This window comes from Papilio xuthus, unplaced genomic scaffold (genome assembly GCF_000836235.2).
Source record: "Papilio xuthus unplaced genomic scaffold, Pxut_1.1 DF828780.1, whole genome shotgun sequence".
Lineage (NCBI taxonomy): Eukaryota > Metazoa > Arthropoda > Insecta > Lepidoptera > Papilionidae > Papilio > Papilio xuthus.
In genome coordinates, this window is record NW_013529869.1 from 357,866 (window position 1) to 370,008 (window position 12,143).

At 32.2% G+C, this 12,143-nt stretch overlaps 2 protein-coding genes across 2 annotated transcripts; both read right to left on the bottom strand.

Annotated features, from left to right (window-relative positions):
* Positions 1 to 6,268: 6,268 nt before the first annotated feature.
* RpL23A (ribosomal protein L23A) lies at positions 6,269 to 8,683 on the bottom strand. Its single transcript, NM_001312425.1, is given in 5 exon segments — positions 6,269 to 6,396; positions 6,662 to 6,838; positions 7,179 to 7,306; positions 7,705 to 8,174; positions 8,653 to 8,683. Coding segments are annotated over 5 exon segments (891 nt in total). The 3' UTR covers positions 6,269 to 6,311.
* A 501-nt stretch (positions 8,684 to 9,184) lies between these two features.
* Positions 9,185 to 11,946, bottom strand: SAK (polo like kinase SAK). Its single transcript, XM_013326944.1, has 2 exons — positions 11,854 to 11,946; positions 9,185 to 11,501 (listed from the first exon to the last, which is right to left on the bottom strand). Exon 2 carries the CDS (start codon positions 11,463 to 11,465, stop codon positions 9,369 to 9,371), a length of 2,097 nt encoding a protein of 698 aa, XP_013182398.1. The 5' UTR covers positions 11,466 to 11,501; positions 11,854 to 11,946; the 3' UTR covers positions 9,185 to 9,368.
* Between the last annotated feature and the right edge of the window lie 197 nt (positions 11,947 to 12,143).

Consider the following 12,143-nt stretch of genomic DNA (forward strand, 5'->3'; position numbering starts at 1 on the left):
AAACGGAACTCAATAATCCATGAACAGGAATACACGACCACCAGTACCAGAATAAGGCTGTAAAGCAGTCTCATAAGTCTCCCTCTCACTGGAGATGTATCGAGTTAGTCACAATGAAACACTGGTTATATCTTGGTGCGAGTCAACTTTAATTAAATGTGATCGGCAAGTCGATAAATATACAAAATAAATTGATACCGCGATCTAACAATATGTTCCGCCATCTATTGATATAATATTATAAACTAAATTGACATAGCATTTGAAAGGCACTTAGATACAGATTAATTTTATACCTATACATTAATTTAATACACCAAATTTTTCTTTTTGCAAACTAATTGTTATTATTGTATGCCTGTAATCAAGACTAGACTTTTTTTGATTATATTCTGCAAGAATGTATGACTCATTATATATTATAGCAATTCATTTTTTTATTGGAATCTTGTTTCAACTCTATGATTTTTTATATTTCCTGACTAGTTGCTATCTTTAATATTATTTAAAACAATTAAATATTATAAGTTTACACGAACTTTAGTTGATAACGTTAAATTAATGAAAATTTTTAAACACTAAAGCTAACAATGAAGGTTTCGGTATCCAATACCAAGTTAGTGCTGTCGGGATGTTTATTTACAACACTTTATGTTAAATCCCATAGAGATACTGAAGTAACGAAATCTTACTAATATCATAAATGAGAAAATTTAAATGAATGAATAGATGGATGGGTGTTTGTTTGAAGATATCTCCAGAACGGCTGTATCGATCTTTTTGAAATTAGGCATAGATGTAGAACATAGTCTGGAAGAACTTATGTGCTACATATTATTTTTTTTTATTCCGCGCTGACGGAGTCGCGGGTGACAGCTAGTCATACATAATGCACAAAATATTCAAAGATACTGACGCCTCTCGGCTGTCGTCTCGTAGAAATATATTAGTGATCGACAACCGCTAGCGCAGAATTTCAAATCGAGCATAAAATTGAGGTCGATGTTCCCAAAAGGTTGTCGACCCTACGCTAGGGTTATCGTTCTGATCCGTAGCAAAAAATGCATATTAAAATGCATACAAAGCTCAAGTTTTAGGTGTGAACTTCACTGTGTAAAAACTGTAATAAAAAGACACGTCCCGGTAGGGAAGTGATAAATATAACAAGATCAAGATAGTATTAAATGAGGGTTTATTCATTTTTATATAAAGAAAACAATGATATCTTATGCAATCAGTTTGCTCCAACGAGGTCATGGAGTTGGCGTTGCTTTGTATAAGATGACTTGAATTTAAAGTTATGTAAAATAAGTTCGCTTTAAATAATGCTTTAACGTCGCAAAAAATAATAAAATTGATATTCTACTGGTAATATAATGTAAAGCTCGGCCATTAAAAGGCTCTTTATGGTGGTCCTAAAACTTACCATAATTTTCTATATGTTTACTATATAAGTGCTTACACAAATTTAATTAGTGTTACAATAGTATTTTTGATATTGGGGCCAATATTCAGCCATTTACACTATACTAATCAAAAAACTTTATATACCTTGAAGTCCCTTAGCAACAGACCACAGAGCGAATGAATTACTAGATGCCATGCCACAAAGTGCTAGAGAATATCTTATAGAGGAGCAGAGTGAAGTCTATACTGAGTGTGTTTTTTAAGCATTCTTTAAATTTTTGTCTCCTGAATGTAAAATTTTTCCATTGCATACTTTTACTAAACTTGCTAGCATTCGGAGCGTGTCCTATAATTTAATTACATTTGCCACATTTAAATGAAATATTAAATAAAATTAACTATGACATATCACATCTAACGATAACAAACGATATAAATTATTTTAATTTGTCATGATACGTTGTATGTTTTGTAGAATTATATTAAATTGCTAATTTTAATTGAGTTTCAGCAACCGAAAATATCGTTATCTCTTTTTTATTAACAAGAATGACAGAGAGGACATATATATACAGAACAGGTGATCGACTGTAAACCGACGCCACTTATGAGATATCAACAATTTTCTTATATTCTGCTATATCATGGCAATGGATATAAAAAAATTATAGCATTGTCATCAAGAGTTGTAATATTATCGCCGGCAACTCCGCGTGCTTTATAAGTAGCTTATTGTTCTTTCAATCTATATTTTGCATCTGTGCCAAATTTCATCAAGATTTTTTGATCCGTTCCGGAGATACCTTTAAGGAAACATCTATCTGTCCATCCATCGTAACATTCACATTTATAATATTAGTAAGAATACATTTGACTAGTCCGCGCAATTTTGCTTAATTTTGTTGAATTTCTTATATTATTAATAATTGATTTATAATGTAAATTGTTGCTTTTTAAATGCATTTTCTGTTTATTTTCGTAACAGAAAATACGACAATTTAAAGAATTCCTTGTTAAAAATTATATACAGTTAGAATTTGATCGTTATTGGTTATTGTTGTCATTATTTTCTCCTAAATGAATGCAACACAACGCCTTGTACACACAAGGACTTGTAATTCCTAAAAAAGACGTTTGTAATTTTTAATTACAATTCAGGGGTAGTGTTACATATTACGATAATTTGTAAAGGTGACATTTCATTGCTAGAGCACTAATTACTGTGTGACGACGTCCGCGATTCTTTAATTTGCACAGTAAATCACATTCATAAAATCTATACATATTAAGAAAATTAGAGTGTATGTATAGAGAAAAAAATATATTTCGTATACGTGATGTATTTGCGTTGTGATAACGAAATGACAATTTTTTTATTTTTTGGCTGTGTATGTCTCCGGAATGGCTGAACCGAATTTGACGACATTTGGACGGGAAGGTAGTTAATGCTCGCACGGGCATATTCTAGGTTTGAAAAAAAATCTGCGCAAACGAAGTCGCGAGCCACCGCTGGTAACGAAATAAAACACGTCAATATGTAATTTGATTACGAGTCGTTGGTAACATTGATATGCACATAGTGTGTATGTAGTGTGCGCGTTTGAACAAGGAAGTTTTTGGATTTACTTTTAATAATAGTTGTGATTACCTGCAGACGTGTGACGCAATGAGTGCGAGTGAGACGGTTATCTTTATTTCGGTTGACCTTTAAGTCTGATAATAAAGTTTTTGTTTCAGTATTTAAAAAAAATTGACGAACGTAATTGACAATAATAAGTATGAATTTATAAGTAGCTCTGATTTATTGAACAAGCTAAAGAAGAATTTCAATAAGAGTAAATAAAAACTTTAACAACACGCATTGCATTACCAAATGAATTTCGAGATTTTAGGAGGAGCAAATATATTTGGATTGTTATTAAAATACCCGCACGTAAGAGCCCGATATGCTTCTTTGTTGGACAAAGTTAGAACGGTTTTGTACGAGATATTTTGAAAAAAATTACCCAGTTTGTTTTTATGGTTATTGGACTTAAATTAATGTAAAAAGTGGCGAGCTATGACAACCTTAATAATACTATAAATGCGAAAGGTTTGATGGATTTATGTATGTTGGAAGGTACCTCTAGAACGACTTAACGGATCTCGATGAAATTTGGGATAAATGTAGAACATAGTCTGGAAGAACACATAGGCTACTAAATAAGTTTTTTTTTTATTCTACGCGGGCGGAGTCGTGGGAACATTATGGAAATTTGTAATCTCTGTGTACCCTTGCGTCATACACGATTTTTTTAACTTTGACATAAAGTTAATGTTATTTAAAAAAACAAAATTTTGTTTAAAAATGTACGAATAAAACACACTACATTATGTAAGTACATCGATTTTTTTAATCATATTTTAAAGTCATTATTGAACTTTGTAGTCGATCGTATCATTTCATGATTATATTTAATAACACATTACATTTTGTATAAACACTTATACGTAAAGCAGCTATAGTAGATATTCAATTCAGACAAATACTTAAGACATATTAATAGGTATATAGTATAGGTATATTAATTCTTATGTATTAATTCATATTAGTCAATTGGTCGCCTGACCATAATTCATAATCAACGGTATTATTATTTTTAAATAGCTTTATGTCCTTCTCCGCGTAAAGTTTAACTTTGTTATCATGTATAATTTTCATTAATTTTGCTTAAAAATCATTACATCGTTTATCATTGATTTCGAAAGTATGTAAAATACCACCGAATCGTAACTACTTTACTGATTTTTTTTAAACTGTTTAAACACAGAAAATTCTCGATTAATTAATACAAATATTATACGTTGTGAACGAAATTAACCATTGACCTACGTAACATTACATCGATCGACTTGGCATTGGCGTAATTGTACGTTTGCGCATTTTGACGAATGGTTTTACATTAAAAAAAATCAATGCACTTACGTCAACGGGAACTACTTTATGTCGAAACGACATTATTATTCAATTGAATAGAATTAGGGATACCGTAACCCAGCTGCGAGTACGTTGACTTCGGAGAGCTTGTCTTCTTGCCTACATCCATACTGATCGTAGTCTTGTAAATTATACAGTTCGGTGTATGTTCCAGCATAGCATTTGAATTGAAGTATTTTCCACAGACAAAGTATCTATATATCGCTTTTGTAACGCATTTAAGTCACAACTAAGTATAGATAAATAAAAATAGTATTATTTAAATCATCGTTGAATTACAGGCTCTTGGGTCATTTTTGTGATTTTAAGAAACGAAATAGCAGTGACCTAAGATGGATTTGATTTTATTGTTCATATTGTTAACAATAATGCCTCACGATTGTACCCGCTGGCTTGGATTATAAATAATATCACATCATAATAGCTTCCTTAATCGCGGAGTAGCACATATTTGGATGAACGTCGCAATTAGAAATCAAGTGACCACACATTTAAGTGGGTTAAATGTTCGATTTATACCAATCACAGTCACATGAAGCAGCACAGCAGCACATCACAGCACAGCTATAGTACAGTACAGAACATTATAGTTGCTAATATTATTTAGCGGAGAATATATTTTTCTTTTATTATAAAAGGCAACAACAGGAAATAGGTATATTCAGAGTAAACAAACATATAAACAACCTGGTAGTAGCAATTTGTTACTGGCTTGAATGCTCAGGCAGCTGCACGTTTTAAAATTTAAAAAAATGTAAATGTGTCCTACGATCGAAATTGTTAGTTCAGTAAACAATGTTTTTTTTTCAATATTACGACAGTAGAAGTCTTTTAAAACCTACAAAGAAAATAAATAAACAAATTCAGATTTATTTCATTAGGTATTACTGCCACGTCTATTACTTTGTGGTCTGAATACCAGCCGTGGAAAGGTAAATAAAATCGGATAGTTTATTATAGGTTAGCTGTAGATTTTGCTGGATTGATTTACTATAGTTAAGGATAACGGTATAGTGTATTGTTTTTTTAATTTATTGTTGAAAAAAATGTACTTAATCTATGTAAAGATTTGTATTTTATAAGCAACCTACTACGGGATCGATATCAAAAATTCTACATAAATTATAACTGAATAACGTAAGTTATATTTATTACTAAATATTTTTTTTAATTCCGCGAGGACGATTTCGCAGACAAAAGCTAGTTAGAAATAAAGAAACCTAAATATTAAATTCCATTATACGAACACATTATTTGTATGTACTTATTTATTCACGTTTATGAGCAAAGTAGGCCACAGAATGTAATATTACATTTGCCAGTAACAATTACGATTCTCAAATCGAGTTGTGAACGAAAATGTAAAATTACATTTTGGTTCACAACTGGGCGGATTTCAGTAGATACATTTTTTCCGACTTAGGGCCCGTTGACATAGACCGGATCGGAACCCGGTCTCCAGAGCAGAGTAGATTTTGATTGCGAATAAAACCGAGATTATAACAAGGTTTTTTTGCGTTTTCATTTATTTTTTAAGAGCTGTGATAATGTTTTTAGTCTAAATAAGAAAGTTTTAAACACTGCTTCACCAGGTTTAGGTTAAACTGTTCTGTTGGCTTTAAGCGCTCAATTCATGCCGGTCTGAGACAAAAGAACATTGCGGTCCAATACTCCCTGACCCAAATCTACATAACAGACCATTATTGTTAAATATTGAAATCTATAAAAGTACTAGCTTTTGCTCGCAACTACGTCCACGCGAAATTAAAAAAAAATAGTAGCCTATGTTCGCCCAGAATATGTTGCATACAAAATTTCATCAGGACCCATTCATGTAAACATTCGATTTTATATCAGTAAGATCTACAAAAATAAAACAGAATAGTTTTTGTATGTTTTGTATTCTTAGAAAATATGGTACATATGCTTATATGATTCCAATCTTGTTGGCAACATCTAATGCGTCGTAGTCTCTCGCGAGCCGCACGTACGCCTTCTTTTTGCCATCAGGTCTGAAATTAACATTTTATGCTATAGTTTCTTATAATAAAAAATACAAATTAAAACATTAACATAAATCATCAGTAGTGTGTAAATTTTTATTTCACTCTAAATCAATGAGATTCCCACAAACGTTTCATCATGAAATTTTGCTACTACACAAGAATTACATATCACAACAATTTTAGTCTACTTTTGTTTCATTTTTCTTGTTAATTTCTTTCATTAGACATTGATAATTAAAACAAAATTATATATGAGTGGAGTTTAACGAACCTGATCAAGGTGTTCACTTTAGCCACATTAATGTCATACAGTTTCTTGACTGCAGCCTTGATGTGGTGCTTGTTTGAGCTGGTATGAACAATAAACACCAAAGTGTTGTTGTCCTCAATCTTCTTCATTGCCGCTTCAGATGTCAAGGGGAACTTTATGATGTTGTAAGCATCCATGCTGGAAAATTCATTACAACTTTTTATTTTAAATACATAATTTAAATTCATAATTACTGGCTTCAATGTTTTGTTCAAGAATTCAGCATATCCTGATATTTATGCAATAAACAGACAATAAGAGTTTTTAAAATACTCATTAAAAAAATGATTTATCACTGAAGTTGTCTAAAAAATTCTAATATTATTACAGTTATATATTTTCATAGATTGATACATGAATAATTTCATACTTTGTAAAAATTTTATAGCACAATCGTAGTCACTGAAGATTTTTTCTTCAAATTCCATAGAGTAAAAAGATACTATGTAGCATATAGTGAATAAAAATTAAAACTTACCGATTTCTTTTCGGCAATGACCTCCTAGGATATTTAGGATGCCTCGGGGGCTCAAAGGTCTTAGGCCTACGGAAATGCACAGATGTGCGGATTTTTCGCACGCGCTTGCCATGTTCTCCCTTAACTACCTGAAATGTTTAGATTTTTACTAATTAAATAGGAATTACTTTTAATAAAATGTGTATGTTAAGAAGTGTTTACATTGAAATAACGAGCTAAAGGTTTATAAATTCAAAAAACTAGCTTTTACTATATTAAATAACACTGGTAACGGTGTTCCACACTTCTTAGATGCATAAAAGGGCTGGCACGCCTCATGAAATACCAAAACCACACTGAAGGCAGGCATGACGTGGAAACAACTCCACTTTTTGTGAGATAAGCATGCATTCTCTTCTCCCTTGATTAAGGTAAGCACTGCATCTGCCATTGCATTTAGGTATAGGCAGCAGTTGTTTCGCTATTTTGGTGAATTCAAGTGGCCCTTGCTCTTTGGCTATCTAACAGAACATGTAACAGACCTTACCTTTCTTTGAGCTTTAAGAGCCTTAACCACAGGCTTTACAACTTTCTTCTGTCCCTTGATGCCAGTCTTCTTAGGTTTCGGTGCAATTTTCAATTTAGTGGCAGCTGGTTTAGGTTTTGCGGGCTTAGCAGCAGACGCGGCCTTCTTGGCTGAGGGTTTTGCACTTGACTTAGCCTTTAGAGCAGCTGCTTTAGCAGAGCCTGGCTTAGCTGTAGGTGTTGCTGTTGATTTTTTCTCAGCTGGCTTAGCCGCAGGAGCCGCAGCAGGTTTCGCAGCAGCAGGTTTCGCTGCAGCAGGCTTTGCTGCTGCGGGCGCTGACTTAGGTGCGGCAGCCTTGGGCGCAGGGGCAGGAGTTTTAGCTGTTGCCGGCTTAGGGGCACTGCTCGTTGAAGCAGTAGTGGCGGCCTTAGGAGCAGCTGCTGGAGTTTTAGCAGTTGCAGGCTTCTTCTCAGCGGGTTTAGACCCGGAGGCTAAAACCAAAAGGACGATGTTGTTTACAAACGAAATTTAACTCATGAAATATTTTGTTAATTAATGTAATATTGCGACAATAAAGTAAAAAAACACTGTTTACAGACATGTAGTTAATATTATTAATATTACTTTTAATGTATCTCGTATCGTTCGGACATACTTTTTAGAGGTTACTTATGTCGAGTAGATTTTTAACATTAAGCAAATGAAATTATAAAAGAAATACAAATAAAGTACAATAATAAAACAATCATATCATACAAAACTTTTAGATATTGAGTCAAGAATGCAATAAAGACTAAAACAAGAAAGACCATACCGCGTGGCCCGTAAGTTGTCAATGTTTAATTTTTCATAATAAATATTTTCACACCAGAATTATTTACTTTTCAAACACAGTACACTTGTTTATAACAAAATTAATGATATTTATACAATTTATACATTTATATTCAAGGAAACCAAACAACTCACCAGATTTCTCGGGCTGCTTCTTAGGAGGCATCGTGACAAAAAAGATGGATGCCTCTCAGAGTTGCCACACAATAAAATTTATTTACTACCCAAGTCTCATAGTGTGCTCACAGCAAAAATACTTTACTAATTTTCCAAAAATATAAAAACGTGATTTAAAAAAGAATTCTTTCTTTGTAAAAAGAATAAAATTGCTCATATTTAAACTTTACACATCGTATATTTTCTGGTAAAAATTACAATATTTTTCAAAATTGTAAAATGACCATAATAATATATCCACATGGACTGGTCTTTCGGCTATCCTCACCTAGTCCTCGGTTTGGCTCAAGCTCACTACGATGCGACGCCTAGGTCGAAAACGTATGCAAAAAGCTGTATAGTTCGTACATGCGATTGATAGCGTTTTACGAATACCATTTGCTGATTCAGAAATAGAGGAGGGAGGAAATAAAATGACAACAAATAATTATTTTTCTTAAAATTGCTTTTTATTTGTCAATAATAACGTGCACGTAAAACTTAAAATTTTTATTATCGTGACAATAATACTAAAATAATTATAAATGTATTGTAATACATTGAGAATCATTACTTTGGAAAGATAGACACTAAAGGTTAAACATTTTTATTTAATTTGTATTATGTATTTCGATATTTCTAAGCTAAACCTACTTCTCAAAAAATAATTAAACTAATATTATTTAAAGCTTAAATTAGGAGGAATCTATACTTTTTGTTTGACTAAAACCAGTTGTCCTGCTGTTTGTTCTGTGAAATGAGCCAATATTAAATACTGGTGTGGTAAAGTTTTTACTTGCAGTTTCTGGTACATTTGTAGTTGAGGTTAAATGGACTGGTCTCTTACCAATGATTAATGGAAAGCACTCATCTGGTATACTAGATAAGGCTAACTGTATTCTTTTCATGCGATTGGAACATTCCTCAAAATGATCAATTAGGTATTTCAGCTCTGGAGCAGCTGCTAAATTAGTATGTGTTTTTAAATTTTTGTCAATAAGTTTCATACCTTCAGTAGACGTAAATGTGGCTTTCTCACCAGAGTAAAAGAATAAATCAATATCAGTTCCATTCTCCATTAGCTGACATTTAGCTAGTGAAGAGTAAAGTGTAATTTTCGGCGTTTTTGCCTTTACCAGATCAACAAAACGTGATGCATACAGATATTTTTTCCAATGCTTTTGAGGCAAGTTATGATAAGAGAATACTTCATCGGGTGAGGGATCGTGTTCCATATAGCAATTTGCATCTTTTTCTTTATCTACAGAGTAAATAATTATCTTCATGCCATCTTTAGATATTTTGCAAATTTCCACAACTTTTTCTTCTCTATTTTTCCCCTTCTTTTTAATAAATTCAACACTGACCCCTGAGGGTTCTATTTTTAATATAGCATTTCGAGTACGATGCGAAATTGTCGGTAATCTTTCGGAACAAAGTGGTGGAACACTTAGTGAGTTAGTGTTAACGACACATTGTTTTGCCAGGTTTTCTTTATTTTCCTCTATGTTATAAGTTTGCAAATTACTTTGTACAGGACCCATAATATTTATCTTTTTTAGATTGTCAGCCAGGCTAGTAATACTGTTAGTAGTACTACCATTTTTCTTTGTTGAATTTAATAAATTACTTTCTGCCATATAATTTCTTCCATCATTCAACTCAACCGATCCTCTACTATTAGAACAATGTTTATTATTGCACTTATTACTAAAGGTTGACACTGATTCTTCATTTTGTCTCCCAGAAAATACTTCATATTGTTGGTTGTTTTCTAAATAGTCCCTGGGCAAAAAATCTTCATTACCTTTATAGACACCTAAATATTCCGATGTTTTAGATTCAGCTCTAGTTCTTGCACTATGTTGTGTGCTATGCATTGTTGTTAAAAATCCAGAATCTCGTGATAAATCTTGTTTAAGATTCATTCCATTAAATATATTATTAAGAAAAGGATGCTCCATAATTCCTTTTAATGTTATTCTTTTAGTTGGATCTTTACAAAGAAGTTTCTGTAACAAATCTTGTGCCTGCACTGATAACTCACTGGGTATTCTATAATCAGCATTAATAACTTTATTAAGAGTGGTTTTAACATGTTGAGTATGGAATGGCGGTTTGCCCACCAACAAGGTATACAGCATACAGCCTAGTCCCCAAACATCAGCAGGCAAACCATGAAATTCTCTTGATGCTACCTCTGGAGATATATAATTTGGTGTACCACACATTGTGACATGTTTTTCATCTGGTCCATTTAATTGTGTTGCTAAACCAAAGTCAGCTATTTTTACATTCAAATCTTTTGTCAATAGTAAATTATTTAATGACAGGTCTCTGTGAATTATATTGTGAGTATGTAGGTACATAACTCCACTTAGAACTTGTCTAAAAATATCTGCAGCTGCTTTTTCAGAAAGACCATGGGTACCTAATTTAAAGTGCTTAGCTAATTCTCCATTATGTGCTAATTCTAATATTAAATAAACATAATGTGCATCTTCAAAAAATGTATATAGTTCTAGAATAGCCGGGTGTTTTAAGCGAGAGTGAATTGTGACCTCTTGTCTTACACGACCTATCATACCAGCGCTCGCCATGAGAGCCTTGTCTATCATTTTGATAGCAACAAACAATCCTGTTTTCCGACATCTTGCTCTATATACATGTGCAAACCCTCCTTTACCTAAGTGCTCTAATAATTCATAGTCTTCAATTTTTTCTCCAAACATTATAAGGTCACAAAATATTCTTATCTTGTATAAATATTTTCGGGCATATTCGAAAAGCATCCATTATCATCAAAATTGCCATTATTTCTGGGTATACTGAAAATAAAAGAAATATTGGTCAAGATAAACCAGATCAGTACCTAAAAATTGTCATAGTGGTCACCCTAAGAACAAGCAGATATAAAATACAACTTTTGTAGTCTTTTGTTTATTAAAAAACTGATATCAAGTTCATAGTATAAGTTTAAATAGCAAACCTCCTTCAAATTAGATTGAATTATTATAGGGTAAAATAACTAAACCATATAAATAAAGATAATATGTTGTACAAAAAATTTGATTTACACTTGTAACAGAACAACATTGTAATTTGTTACCTCCAAGTTATTGTTTCTATAGTACAAATTAGAATTGGTTTAGTTATGTATATAATATGTGTTATAGGTACCTTATTCACTATCCATTTGGCATCCTCAATGCTTTTTGCTATTATTTCCTTCACTCTTTCCGGATCACTTTCGGATTTATGTTGTTTGTAACTCTACAATAAATTAGTTGGATATTACTAAAGCCACCAGCTTTACACACATATGCATGAATTAAAAACTTCATATTTCAATTTTTATTTATATAAATCGGTCTATCATTCGCAAAATATAAATTTTCTTACCTGTTTTATAGAAAATTTGTAATGTTTACATGCGTCTGGGGGCAATCTTTCACATTGACGTAATAAGT

Coding starts and splice junctions, on each gene's coding strand:
- SAK (XM_013326944.1), bottom strand. CDS start 11,465: ATGCTTTTCGAATATGCCCGAAAATATTTATACAAGATAAGAATATTT.